The 15,967-nt window shown below is 40.5% G+C and overlaps 1 protein-coding gene across 1 annotated transcript in view; it reads right to left on the bottom strand.

The window, feature by feature from the left end:
- Nucleotides 1-275: 275 nt before the first annotated feature.
- Nucleotides 276-15,967, bottom strand: part of LOC147029798 (thrombospondin type-1 domain-containing protein 7A-like) — an 879,531-nt gene continuing 863,839 nt past the window's right edge. Inside the window, exon 17 of the mRNA XM_085872138.1 lies at nucleotides 276-469. Within this exon, the coding sequence (XP_085728264.1) occupies nucleotides 276-469 (194 nt within the window). The remainder of the gene's footprint in view (nucleotides 470-15,967) is intronic.

Below are 15,967 nucleotides of genomic sequence, written 5' to 3'. Positions count from 1 at the left end.
TTCCCGCACACAATCACATATTGCTTGCATTAGGATATTGCAATATTCAAGTCATCCATCTTCTTCATGGAAAATGTAGTAACAAAAAATATGGAGTTTGGCAATTCATTCTAAATTATATATCCATCAGACACCTGCGAAACACAATGTGTTTGTTAATGAGTCTGTTTAATCTCATCCTGTCATCCACACTAAAAATCAGTTAGTGAAGGAATATCAAGTGGAAAGTTGCAAAACGCAAGAGTGTACGTTTGATTGCTCGATAACAGGAACATTCAAATTGCACTTGCCTGGCTTGTAGCATTGAGACGTGGGCAGGGCTGCCCTCCTCCACGGGCCATCTCCCTTAACCACTTGGAACGCACGCGCAGACCAGAACCGCATGTCTTGCTGCAAGGTGACCAACCTGACCATTCACTCAGCCGACAATCCAATGGGCATGTAACGACACACGGTTCTTCAGCATAGTCTGCCGTAACAAAAAAAAAAAAGAAAAAAAAAAGCACAAAAGGGTGAAAAAAGGTCACTTGCACAAAGTTCTTCATTGTGACACAATAGCGAACAACAACCACTATCAGACCAATTATGGCAAAATTTTATCCATGGGTCTCATTCAGCTAAAGTTAACATTGCTTTAATAATAATTGGCTGTAGAGAAAAAAATACATATAGGAAACCCAGAAATCACTTCTCCCCCCCCCCCCATCTCCCCATTCAATGTCAAGCCCTCAGTCAATATTCACTATTACTGTTCAAATACCATTGCATCGGTAAATTAATCCCTGCTATTACATACCAAGGGAGCATATAGTTTTGCCTGCCAGGGGTGGGAGAGGGGGGAGGGGGTGGAGAGTTTTGTGGACTGAGAAGTGGGCAGGAGAGCCAGCAGGGCATACCAAAGGATATACAACAACACACTAAAAGGAAGATCAAAATAAAAATGCAAAATGAAAAAGCCCATCCGCATTCAAAATGCAAAACCGTTTGTACTCAGACCTCTCCTTCTTCAGTCATATTCATGGACAGACATGGAAATCGAAACAGAGTTCCAATCAGCCAATCAATTAATCAATCTTTGTGATTGGATACAAATCGTTATTAATCCACGTTTCTCTTCCCTTGCAGTGCCGGGTGAACCTGCTAGTAGACTATAAGCGGAATTTTAAAACAAAACATGAAGGTGTCTGTAAATGACAGGAAGAACAGGAATCGATCGTCAAAATGATGAGTTGCCCTGAGTTGTTCGCAACCGCTTCACCGTCTGCTTGCTGATGTTTCACACACGGTCTCTCAACTCACGACCGATTGACATTCATTAATACAAATATATCTACTTTTGCTTGTTGGCAAGAAACTTGGAATGCGCTTATTGTACAATGACAATAATTTTGTATCGTTTTACAATAACCTGTCAGGCTTCGAAAACATACTTTAAGTTTGATGCCTGAAGTGATATTTCATTCCTGTTAAAAAGGATTTTCAATGCACATGGAGAAATAAACACATATGATGCTCTGACATGTGCTGCATACAAAAACGCAGAAGAATGTTATACGTGGCTAGACATCAGTCATTATGCACGTGATTATAATTCATGATGATTCATACTCACAATGAAAATCTCACGCAGTTCACAATGCTCACAATGAAATGAAATGCTCACAATGCTCACAATGAAAATCTAGAAAGAGCAATCAAAGATTGCAGACCCCCTCCAGGACTTGTTTTGTGTGGTTTTTATAGTATGTATCTTATTCACGTACTCGCATTCTAATTGCACCGGACATACTTTATAGATCTACTTGCATTCTGATTTTAAATGCTTTATCAAGGCACGAGGTTAAAAAAAAAAGATAATGTGTAAAAATTGTGGTCAAAGTTGGCACATCGTGTGCAGACAAACAATTTTGACACTTACGAAATCCATCAAATAAATTTGACCTTAAAAAATAATTGGTGGTTGAATTTAGTGAGAAAACATGCAAATTCTCTTCAAATTTCAAGTCAATGAGATGAAAATTGAGGATTTTAGAAATCTCACCGAAGTTGTTGACCTTTTGATCGATATTGACCTCAAGATAATTGACTGGTTGAAATCAATGATCTGAAATATAAATATGGTTACTTTGAGCGGCTGTACCGACTGTGAGTTGGATGTCAGGGGTGTTACTATCCTTATTGCTAACCCGCCAATCAACTGTGATCCACCTTTGTTTAAACAAAGGCTGCGGTGAACCGGTTGGAATGGGGGTAAAGTGCCTGGGATCTGTGGTACCCATGCTGAACTTCTCAAGGCTGGTGGAAATGCTGTACTCATTTCATCGCATGCAGTTCTGTGCTCAGCCTGGAACACAGGCATCACCCTAACTGACTGGAAGAGGGGCATTGTTGTGGCTTCTCTGGAAAGGGAAGGGTGATCGCCAGAACTACAACAACTACTGAGGGGTGATGCTGCTCTCAGTGCTGGGCAATGTCAATGCTTGGATAACGAGAACGGGCACTCGGTAGAGCGCATACCTTTGCCGCCGCAACTTTTTTCCGGGCACATTTGAAAAACGTCATTTTAAAACGTCCATGACATCACAACCGTCAGTCCCATTGACGTCAAATTTGGTGTGTAACCTCCTTGAAGGCAGTCCAACAAAATGGAATGATAAACACTGAAAAATTAAAAAGTTGAAAAATGACGTCCGGGGACGTCACGTCCAATCGGGGACTACCATTTTGAAAGCTCGTAGTTCACTGAACGTTTTAACGTTGGTTTCATGTCAATAGCTCTATTGGATCTGAAGCTATGCCTACAAGTATATTTTGACCTTGAGTGTGACCTTGACCTTGACTACAGAGTTAATTGGCAAAACCTGTACATCAATAAACAGATATTTTGGTACTGATCCTAATGCCTGGATTTGGGAGACTTTGCTTTATAAATTATATAGATATTTGAATTTAAAATATCAGGACATTTTAGCCACAATTGAAAAACGTCATGTTCAAACGTCAATGACGTCATAACGGTCAGTCCGATCGAAGTAAAATTTGGTGTGTGACGTCCTTAAGGTAAGTCCTACAAAACGGTATAATCAAAACTGATGAGATCGAAAATTGAAAATTTACGTCATCTTGTGACGTCATTTAGACGCACTTCCGATGACGTTACGTCAAATCCGACACTACATATCCGAAAGGTATCTCGTCATGGAACAATATGGCGGTGGTTGCATGTCGATAGCTGTATTATGAAGGAAGTTATGCTCAAAAGAGTGTTTTTGACCTTTTCATGACCTTGACCTTGACCTTTGATCCGATCGCTCCCAAAATCTAATCAAATCGTCCTTGGATACTGACGAATCATCTATGGAAGAATTGAAATCTGAAAAATGCAATCAATGAAGGTTGAAAGATGTGTTCTCGTGTCTGTTTCTCTGCAGTTTGCTGTAGCGAATTGGTTGGATCAAATGGTATCAGTTTCACACCATCATTCATGGCTGGAAAGCAGTGGAATGTTGTGGGTGAAAAGGAAATGGTCTCCAAGATAGTGTTATCCTCTGAACCCACACAATTCAAGGAGATGGAGTTGCAGCTTGCTGTCGATGTTCGCCTTACAACCAAGGAACCTTCACACGTTAAAGAGCATAACTCTTTCCGGGAATGGCTCATTGCACTCGCGTAATCTAAAATGTTGAAACATGCTCTTCCACAACTGGGTTTGCAGTCAGATCAGCGTTTCTCTTCCACCAAAGTTCTCAGCCATGGTTCAGCTGTCTTGGAGCTTCACAGATCTGTGACCGATGCATTGTCACTGTTCTAGTGGTCAACCATGCAGAACTACATGAAACCAGTGACTCTTATCACTCGACTTACAGTTATCGTGTCTAATGGATCATAGGAAAGAGGAAGAAGTGGTCAACTCTGCATTCCGAGCCACCACTACAGGTGACCCTATGGTTGCAACATCATTCTGGCCATCCAGAACTTCTGCGCACCACCATTTACTTAAATCCATGGGTTTGTGCTTGACCATGCTCTTGTGAGCCAATCATTGAATTCACTGTCCTTTCTCCTCATATGCAGGACATGAGTTGCATCTCATTGATTGGGTTTTCCAGACATCCATGGAAAAAGTAATAACTATTGTAAATTGGTACAGATTGCATCAATAATTGAATTTAGGCCATGCTCACTGCCAATGCCCACAGGAAACTGCTTGTGAATGCATCCGATAAGTGAGACATGCTTGTTCCTTCATCCTCGCTCTCATTCAGCCTGTGCCACCTGCTTGCCGCATCCAACATAATCCTTTTGCAAACGATTGCTTAACAGAGTAAATAAAACAATTATTCTCAAACTCAGACATGCCAAATTACTAATTGCATTAAGTTGATGATGCATCACACTTCCTCGTTCCCCCATTATAGCAACCAATTAGAGGTAATAAAAAGCAATCAAATACATTCTGCATCAAACACAGTCAAACAATAATTAAAGATATAATCCATGGGTTTCTACTGTTCATGTTAAAATATGAGTACAGTGATGTGTTCCTTCACAGCACAAACAACATGAGCATATTAATGAGAATATCATGTGTGATAAAGTGATAAATAAGTGATTTGTGTTGATGTTATATGTATTTAAATTAACATAAATCCGTTAAATGATTCAATACCTGTATAGCTATTTTCTAAAACTTTTCATTCATCGTGTAGATTTGTTTAAAGTATTTTTTTCTTGTGTAACCACCACACCTGTGATGAAACCCAGGGATCTCTGATGAAAGATTGAGGATACAAAAATCTACATTCCCATAATATGTATGATGGAGGTGGGGACGAAAACTTTCGGCTACAAGTCGTGTCTTTTGCCACATAAAGTTTTTCTGTATTTTAAAATTCCATTCATGAAAGTATGACATGGAAATTGGTTTAAAACCCAGTGTAATTTAATTGCCGAATTTTGCAACAAAGATATCGGTTAATAAAGTGAACAGTTTTATTTGAAAACTGTTGCACATGTCCAGATATCACTTGAAACAATTAATTTATTTGATTTGAAATATTTCAGCTTCCACAATGCTCTATGATGCAGAAGTGTGTCAAATTGACCCTGTCTGATTTTTGTTCTCCAATAACTTTGTTATAAAAACATATTTATGCATGACCTTTCATAAGTGCATCAAATAAAGGGTAATGCATGTTACTACATGTGTGTTTTGTGTATATATATATATATATATATATATATATATATATATATATATATATATATATATATATATATATATATATATATATATATATATATATATATATATATATATATATATATATATATATATATATATATATATATACAGGGGGCTGCAAAAGTAGGTATACAGTAAGGATTATACCAGTATTGCCAGTATTATAATAGTGGTGCTAGGATTCATTTAATACCAGAATTCATTCATTAATACTAGATTAATATGTTTATTATTGATATGTTTATTATTGGTATGTTATTATTGATATGCTTGTATAATTATAGTCAATAAAATACGTTTTGTGCGCACGTTTTGTTTTTCATTACTGTATACCTACTTTTGCAGCCCCCTGTGCATGTATGTATATATATATATATATATATATATATATATATATATATATATATATATATATATATATATATATATATATATATACATATATATATATATATATATATATATATATATATATATATATATATATATATATATATAAATATATATATATATATATATATATATATATATATATATATATATATATATATAATTGTGTCTGTTCAGGATCGAGGGAAAGCTTATTCTTTCAATGTGTTAGTGGCTCCTTTTTCCCTGTGGACGTAATGTTTTTTGTTTTGCTATAACTTCGTTTGAAATTATTTTTCGATGCATGACCTTTCATATGTGCTTGAAATAAAGGGTAATACATATATTTATGTGTTTTTTTTTTCAGGATCATGGGAAAAAAAGATTTTAAAATCGAATAAAATTGCAACTGCCATGAAACTGCAAAGATGAATGAAATAGACTTCTTGATAAAATATTGCAATGGACTTGGCCTCCATAATGGGTGACGTGAGACCAGCGGAGATGAACTCCCAAGAGTGGAGGCATACTGTGCACGTGCGGTGGTGTCAGTGCGTGTGCATGGTTTTACGGGGGAGAATATGATTATGCCGGAGGATGAGGTCGTGGATCAAAATGCATACCAACTCGCATTAAAATAAACAACAGGTTTAATAAATAATGGTGATGGGGTCAAAGGAAACAGACATAATAAAAATGACACTCATAATAGCGGGGACTAATGGAATTTAATGCTAACTTATCACAGCAGACTCAGTTAGGAACAGAAGATGAACATGAGAACTGACAGTATGTGCATACAGGTGTGTGTGTGTGTGTGTGTGTGTGTGTGTGTGTGTGTGTGTGTGTGTGTGTACATGTGTGTGCTGTGTGTGCTGTGTGTGTGTATGTGTGTGCATGTGTATGTGTGTATGTATGTGTGTGTGTATGTGTGTGTGTGTGTATGTATGTATGTATGTATGTGTGTGCGTGTGTGTGTGTGTGTGTGTGTGTGTATGTGTATGTGTGTGTGTATGTGTGTATGTATATATGTGTGTGTGCGTGTGTGTGTGTGTGTGTATGTACGTGTGTGTATGTATGTATGTATGTATGTATGTATGTATGTATGTATGTATGTATGTGTGTGTGTGTGTGTGTGTGTGTGTGTGTGTGTGTGTGTGTGTAGTTTTTCCTGTGAATGATATTGCAAGGCCCAAGTGCCGGCATGGCAAAGGATCCCCTCTCCCAGTCTGGCATCACCCTTGGGTCTCCACAGCTGCATGTTCATGGCTGTGTAGTGTTAGCAGGGGGCACCAGGCTGTCTCTCTCATGTGTGTGTGTTTTGGTGTGTGCACGCGTGAGTGGGGGCTCGCTCTGTGGGGGTCACAGCTGTGCAGCTTGTGCTAATGGCTGACTTTTCCAGACAAACTGTGTGCTGACTCCTCCATTGCGCAGGTGTCACCGTCTTATGTAGGCAGCCCTCCCCCCCTGCTGCACGCGTCTCGGGCATGCACTCTCGTCGCATTGAGGTGAATACGTGGACACGCCATATTTGTAAACCCCATGTTCAAAGCTTCATGTTGCACATGTGTGCCTTCGATGTTAAGGTGCGATGAAAAGACGATGGGGGTGATTTCAGAGACACATGGATGGGAGACGGAAAAGCGAGACAGACACGAGGCCGAGGGTGACACCGAGCCATCGAGACATCCGATTCTGGTCGATGCTAATTGGGGTTTGCAAACACTTATGCTGACATTCATTAATATATAACTGATGAATAATTAACCATTCATTAACCCCTGTCATTCTAGTACTATATGTCTATTTGGTTTGAGCAGTAAAATCTGCTACAACTTGAAAGTTAATGAGTGTACTGTGTCAAAACACTCTTTCATGAAGATTATGTCTTGATGATGGGCTGGCAGGATAGACTTGAGGTATCCAAGCTAACCTTTGAGTTGACTAACCTCCAGCCTCAGCCATAAACTGTCACCCTGTTGTTTCGCAGGCAGAGTAAGGCACGAATGTGTGTGCCTTCCCTTGGATGAATGTTAATACTGGTGTCCCATCTGCCGATGTTAGTTGGTGGACAATAAAGATCCCACAGTGTCATTTGGAAAGGGTTGGCAAGCTGTCGTTAGCACCTTGAATAAATTACTAATTCCTGCACTGCATCAGTGGCATAGCCATACCCCCCCCCCCAGCAACGATGCAAACCAGCAGCCACATACTATAAACGAAATTAAACGAAATGTTTTGCTGATAAACATAAAACTATTTTTTTTTTATATACACAGTCAAGGCTCATGGAAAAGCGAGTACACTGAATGTATCAGGACGCAACAGATAAAAAGAGGATGCAAAATATGCATGCATGGAGTGGACAAAATGGATACAGAAGGTAACTCCAAGGTGGGAAAACTGGAAAATTGGAAGGAGGAGGGATTTGGGTGGGGTTAATGATGGTATAAAAGATCATGGTTTAAGATTGGAGACAATCTGAGATGGTGATGAACAACTGTCTGAAGACCTTGAGGTAAGAATGAGATTGAAGAGGATGTGGAAGTTGATTTCACAGGGGGGGGGGGGTGGAAAGAGGAACAAATGAGTAGAAGTGAGTAGTGATTGTGGATTTAGGTAGTTTCACTAGATGGGGGTTGATGGGGGACCATGAGAGTCCTGCAGAAACCTGGAGGTGGGAGACAAAGCACGAAAACAACAGAGGGTGCAAGACCAGAAAGAAGGCGGTAGAAGACAGAGGGACCACCGACCTGTCTGCGATGACAAAGTGACAGGCCTATAAACTCAACTTCAGTGCGGGAGATTCCAATGATCTTGAAAACCTGGGTTTCCATGGCGTCAATCTGAGCAATATGTGAGGCAGAGCAGCCAGCCCAAAGGGGAGAGCGGAACTCCATCAAGTAGCGGATGAAGGACTTGTAGGTAGACAGGAGTTCAGGTGTGCCAAGGAAGCACTTTGTATGATGGAGGATAGTCAGTGGCTGGCTTTGGAAGCCAATTTTGAAATGTGGTTTGCCCAATAAAGATCATGGTTGAGAGTGAGATCCAGGAGTTTGAATAAATTGAACTTCCTCAAGAGGATTGCAAAGAAAGGAAATAGGAGGATTTTCCAGACGGCCCTTTTGGTGAGGGATAGTGAAAGTGTGAGATTTGACAGGATTGAAAGACATACAGTATTCCAAGTGTTTGACCAGCTAGTGATTTTGTCAAGGTCTGAAGAGAGGGAAGAGGCTGCAGCCTACCTATCTGAAGGATGAGGAATGTCATGGCAGAGGGTGGAGTCATTAGCAAATCGATAAAGGGCACTTTCCAGAGAGTCAGAGAGATCACTGATGAAAATCAGGAATAGCACTGGGCCCAGAACACTGCCTTGAGGCACTCCAGCCTTAACAGGGAAAGGAGATGAAATGACAATTCAGTAAGTCAAGTACACAGGTGGTCTTGGATGCCATAGACAGACAATTTGGAGAGCAAGTTGGGATGGCAGACTGCATCAAAGGCATGAGATACAGTATGTCCAGAGAGATGGCCCTGATATCATGTATGACATTGAGGGCCTCCATTCATCATTTGGAGAGCAGAAGCAGCATGTCCAAGGTGGAGTGACCTCGCCTGAAATCACATGAATGATCTGAAATGAAGATGTTGGAGAAAAGGACGGATTTCATGGCAAATACGATGATGGATTTTATGACCTTGCTGATGAATGGAAATAAGCTGATTTGTCTGTAGTTGAGGGGATCAGTTTTGCTCGATTTTTATGAAGTGCAGTGATGTTGGCAGATTTCTGAGCAGATGGAAGATGACCGAGTGCAAATGACAGGGTGAAAAGGGCAACGAGAGGATGCTCAAAATCAGCAGAGCAGGCTTTTAGGACATTTGAGCTGATGCTGTCTGGTCCAGTCACAGAGTCAGAGTCAATGGTTGAAATAACCTTTTCAGTTGCAAAAGACACACAGTCCAGGAGCATTTGGATACAACAGGGAAGGATGGGTACCAATAGTGAGGGGTTGGGGAAACAAGATTTGGAAGCAAACACAGAATTGAGGAATTCAGCCTTCTCACGAGCAGGGTCAGCTGTGGTGCCATTTGAAGTGAGGGAAGGGAAGGAAGGGGAGCATGCATGCTCCATCGACTGACTTAAGAAAGTGACACCAGGTTTTAGAGGAGGGAGACAAGTTTAAAAGTTCATGATTGACGTTAGACAGATGTTTTCCTGAGAGTGGACACACACTTACTGCGGACTTTTTGGAATGCACTGAGATTGCCTTTGGTCGGATTAGCATTCCAGGAAGAGAAGGCAATGTGGGGTGTGGGAGAAGGTTTGCATGTGTGGGGAGAAGGTTTGAGTGTGGGAGATATTGGGAAAGGTTTGTGTGTGTGTGAAGGGTGCAGGGAAAAGGGTGTGTATGTGGGGTGCAGGGGAAGGTTTGAGTGTGTGGGGTGTGGGTGAAAGTTTGAGTATGTGGGGTGTGGGTGAAGGTCTGAGAGTGAGGTGAGTGGGAAGCATTTAGGAGGTGGTGACATTTACTTACATTTTTGTGGCAATGTTGTGGCAACATTTTTGAAATGGTGATGTTGATCTGACAAAGTATGATGCAAGTACTTAATATTCACTTTCAATTAAACATATCATTTCTTGATTGTGAATGCTGTCCTCACTGTGATGAACCTGTTCTTGTTGTCATGAATGTGTGTGGTCCTCTTCTGTATAAGATATCTTGCCTGACTATGGCAGACATAAAAAGATAGGCGTTTGAAATAGCCTTGCACTTCCATGAAAATTGTTTTTACAAAATACACACACTGATGGCCACCGAGTCTCCTTCACCCTGACGTCTTTCAATCCAGGCATTTTGTTTCAGGTGGAATCGTGAGCAGAGGTTCAGGTCCAGTGTGGATTCACCAGGCTGTTTGTTTAGACTTAGAGAATGGTGAATACTCTGAAAGGGGAAATCCAAATTGAATTCAAGCTCGAAAGGTTGACAGTGTTAATGGCATGAAAGAACTGGATGGTGTTCACAGAATACTTTCACCGCACAGTCTTGAGAAGGACTTGGTGCGAGCCAACTCTTCTGGCAGCAAATTTGTAATGGAATATATCTACCAGGGTGAGCCACTTGCCGCAGTAGTAACTCGAAGGGCACTCAGTAGAGCACATTCCTCCACCACGCAATGTCTGATCCACAAGAACATAGCCGGCCCAATGCATTTTTCAAATGTCATGTGATGTGTAGTTTTTGGTCCTATGTCTCAATGGTGAAGAATCACTTTAAATATTAGAGAATTTGTGTATCCGGATTCGGATCTTCACCAAAATTATATTAATTCGTCTTTGCCACACACCCAACGTGTCCACCAAGTTTCATCTGAATCCTTCCGCAACAATTTTGAGATATCCTGCACACAAACAAACTAACAAACAAACAAACAGACAGAGAGAGGTGAAACCATAATGACCTTCACACCTTCAGTGGCGTAGTTAATAATATATTAAACAGTAATACATAATAACAGGAGGAACAAGCAAAAAGCAAAGATGAAGTCATCACGAGGAACCTGGATAGGATTTGGGTTTCAGCTGCTACTCCTCCACCCTCAAATCTATCCAGGCACGGCCAAGTGAGCCTAATTCAAAAAAATCAAATAAATAAGATTCATTGGAAATGCGAACAAACAGACATCTCACGAGAGAGTGAGATATCTGTTTGTTCGCGTTTTTTACAAAGACCGCTGGGCCGCCAACCACTAAATTTGACAAACAGACTAAGTCCGACCCGGGGGTTGTCCGAAGTATATTTTCATCCACAACCTCAGCCTTTAAAGACCCCGAAGAACCAAAACACCTATTTTTACATGCTTGAGAGATTAGAATACATGCTTGAGAAAGGACTTTTTACATGCTTGGGAGATAAAATCCCTTAAGACCCCGAAGACCCATAAAACCCTTGAGAGCATTGAATTCCCCGAACACAATTGAGACACTTTAAAACTCCGAATACCTCCAAAGACCCTTTGGACCCCAGAGATGGTTAAGATCACGAAGACTCTTGAAGACCATTAAGACCCCATAGAGGCAGAAGTTCTCAAAGACCCTTAAGACTTTGAACACCCTTGAGAACTGTAAGACCCCAAAGACCCTTTAAGATCTCAAAGACCCCTAAGACCACATTGACCTCTAAGACCCTTGAGACTTTAGAGATCCTTAAGACCTCAAAGACATTTAAAACCCCAAGACCCTTGAAGATCCTTAAGACCCCTTGACCCACTGGTGTTCCCTTAAGACCACTTTACCACCTGGTGTTCAGGCTGTCCTGCCCCCACCCTTACCCTGCTGGTTATTCTACTACCGATCCGCCTCCCCAATTCTCAGCCATGTCAGCTCTCCTGCTTCTCCCACTTCTCAGTACCCCCCCCCTTCCCGACCTGGGCAACGCTGCTCGTAAAAAACAAAAATGAACTCAGATTCTAAAAAAATAAAAAATAATTCTAGCTGCCAGACCATGCGTCCAATCAGATTGAAATTTAAAACATATTCCCCATCACCACTAGATCATAAATTTGAAGTTTCATGCCAATTGATGCAGTGGTTCAAGAGAGGGAATAAAAAAATATTTTCCTTCAATCCAATATGGCTGCCAAAACATGTAACCTATCAATTATTTGTGAACACCATGGTATTCACAAGGCTTGGGGAACATGTGTGTGAAGTTCTCCCTCAATCTGTCCAGCCACTCTGGAGAGGAAGAGTTTTTTTTTAAAGGTTTTAGGGTAAATCCAATATGGTTGCCAAATCGTACAATCTATGACGTCATAGGTGGGGAACTGTTTGTTCCTCATGGATAGGTGGTCATAACTGTAAAGTTTTGTCTCAATCTGTTGAGCTGTTTCGGAAAAGAATATTTTTAAAGGTTTAAAAAAAATAAGATAAAAAAGTGTGCCGAACCACGTGACTGATGACGTCATCAATTTATTTTCTGTTGATCAATTTATCCCTAGATGACCCTCAAAATTTTTTCATACTGATTGGATGCGGCATTCTTTGTATGCAATTATGACATCATAATGAAGGCACCTATAAAATCATTAAAAAAAATCAATGAGTTCCCATGGGAGAGAAGCCAAGTTTCAATCTATGGTGAAAATTTTGTGTCAATCCGACAAGCAGTTGCAGAGAAAAGGGAACGTCAAAATGCAGACGCGTACGTTCTACGTCCGCATGCATGCGACTGATTGCTCAACCTTGTTTTTCACTGCGTGAGTGCGGGCTAATAACTTAACCTCCAACATTGATCCAAGCATGCAGACTATGTTGATATCAAATGAGGGTAACAATCTGAGACTGAGATTAATAACATGAATCAAATTAAACAGAAATGTTTCACTCAAAGGCACAATAAATTATCGTTATTTTCATTTATAGGACAAATAATCTATTTCATATCTGTAGATTCATGACAATACGAAAACAAAATAATGTGGTGATTGAGGGAACATTGACCATTGAAACATTGATGGTTTAGGAACAGAAAGAGAATATTGTTGACTAATGGAAATCGAACAAATATTACACGCTGCAGCTTCAGTAAACTACAGTTTAAAAAAAAATCAGGAAAACACGAAAAACAAATACAAAAAATACAGAAATCCTAAAACAAAAATGGGAAATTCTGGGCAACAAATCTACTCGATGCATTTTCAAATCGTGTTGAACCTAAGCAAGACTGTACTGCATGTAGTTTTTAACAATTTAAACGTTATCATTCACAATTACACACTGAATGCATTTGAACATGAAAGTACGAATGAGCTTATATGTCAAGTTAAAGACCTGGACGAAGTCATGACGGTCAAACACTTGGAATATATCTTTCAATCCTGACACGTATCACGAGAGCACTATCTCTCTCTGAAAGGACAGTCTGGCAAACCCTCCTGTCTACTTTCTGAACAATCCTCTTGAGGAAGTTCAGCCGTTCAAACTCATGGGTCTCACTATCTGCCATGATCTTTCTTGGGCAAACCACGTCTCAAAGTAGGCTTCCAAAACCAACCGCTGACTGGGCATGCTCCGTCATACAGTCCTTCATTGGCACACCTGAGCTCCTATCCACCAACAAGGCTTTCATCCATAGCTTGATTGAGGACTGCTCGTCCCCTCTGGGCTGGCCCCTGCCTCACATCTTGCTCAGCCTAATGCTGTGGAAACCAAGGCCTTCAAGATTATTGGAATCTCTTACAATGAAACTGAGTCTACGGGCCTATCACTTCGCCATCGCGGACAGGTCAGCGGTCTCTGTCTTCTACGGCATGCTTTCTGGTCTTGCACCCTTTGCTCTTTCCGTGCTTTGCCACCCCCACCCCCAGGTTTCTGCAGGGCTCACACTGTCCACAATAAACCCCCTTCTGGTGAAACTTCCTAAATCCAGGCCCACTGCTGAACTCCACTCTTTTTCCCTCTCTTTCCTCTTGCATGTGGAACTTCCTCAGTTTGTTCAATCCTATCGTTCCTTTCAGGACATCAAGAAGTCCATTCCTCACCACCTCAAGTGACTCCATATCCATACTCATGATCTTTTCTACCCTCATTATCTATCCTCAAACCTCACTTCCTTTCCATGTTATTGTGTTTTCTTGAATGATTTTCAATTTTGTTCAACTCTCAGGCAGGCAGAGAGTAAAAAATACTATCTTACAGGAATCCTCTCTGCACGTGTGCAATCAAAACAAATTCAGAGCCAAAATACTGTTCAACTGCAGTTTTGATTAACAATTGATGTCCCAATTCGGGTTCAAAATATAACATTCAATTTAAATTGTTGTTCCTCGATCATAAACTGACATTTGTGGATCTATGGACAGAAGCTAACCTATTGTTTAACTTCACATTTCACTTTTGTGTGGCTGAGGCACTATTACTTTTTCATATTACCTTCACATGGCTTCAAAGGCTGAGGCACGACAGAGAAATTAAAAAGAAAAAAATGCAAAAAAAATTGACCTTTTAAAAAAAAAATTCAAATGTTCTTTCTTTGTCTAAAACACTCACAGACACTCACGAACAAACCTCTGAAAGTTTAACAAAGATCTGTTCAGCCATTTCTGAAAAAAATGGCGCCAAACACGCGTGCACGCACACACACACACACACACACACACACACACACACACACACACACACACACACACACACACACACACACACACACACACACACACACACACACACACACACACACACACACACCTCTCTCCTATAGTATAGATAAGAGACAATCGGCATCCTTGTCAAACTCATCTCATGACCATCACTTTTCTGTGTACCTCCAGCTGTGGAGACTATTAAATTTGGTTTTAAGTCTATGTTGTTATTAAGCGAGTTTCAAAATCAGAATCACCCACTCTTTTCATGACATATTAGTTGATTGATAAGGTGGCCACAAAGTGAGGGTTCAATTCAATAACATTCAGGTTATAATTGTCTGTATGATCAGTGATTACATCCACCACTGAAGGTGAAGGAGGTTATGTTTTCACCCCTTCTGTCTGTTTGTCTGTTTGTGTACAGGATATTGGTTCATGAGCACCAGCCAGAGTGACCACTATATTCGTTATGTCTGTATGTCTGTGTGTCTGTCTGTGTGTCTGTCTGTGTGTCTGTCTGTGTGTCTGTCTGTCTGTGTGTCTGTCTGTGTGTCTGTCTGTGTGTCTGTCTGTGTGTCTGTCTGTGTGTCTGTCTGTCTGTCCAGAGCATAACTCCGTGGACTTTGATCCGATCTTGATGAAATTTGGTTATGTGTTCGATATCAATGTCTAGTTGTGTTTTCCTGGATGAGGGTGTGCTACGCCCATTGCGGGCGGAGCCACGCCCCCCAAAAATAGCCATTTTTAGGGGGGTAGTCGGATTAAAAATCTATCTTCTCCTAGGGAATTGACTGAATGGAATGGGTTCTTCGGTATTTGAATAGCAAAATGAATTATCTAAAACTTGTCGTCCGATTTTTCATTTTCGTCCCAAGGTCAAGGTCACAAGGTCAAAAACTTTGAAAATTGCGAATTTTGACATAAAAATCATACGACTGCCCAAACTTTGAGAGCGAGGATGACAATATTTTTTATGCATAATCTTGAGGTCATTCTATTCCCCACCGAAAGTCTTCAAACCATTTTGCTCTCTCTCAAACACCTTGCCCGTGGCACCCCCTTCAAGTTTGTTTTTACACTGATTTCATCAAAGTATGGATAATTCGAGGACTGCGAAATGCCATACAGCCTATATGATGTTATATGGTTCCTGGAATATCCCAGAGGAAGTTTTGCACTAAAGGTCATAATCCTTGACCTTTGACC

This window comes from Eptatretus burgeri, chromosome 3, assembly GCF_056783735.1.
Source record: "Eptatretus burgeri isolate ZD-2024b chromosome 3, Ebu_testis_v1, whole genome shotgun sequence".
Taxonomy (NCBI): domain Eukaryota; kingdom Metazoa; phylum Chordata; class Myxini; order Myxiniformes; family Myxinidae; genus Eptatretus; species Eptatretus burgeri.
Note: the sequence above shows the minus strand (reverse complement) of the source record. Positions and strands in the feature narration are given on the sequence as shown.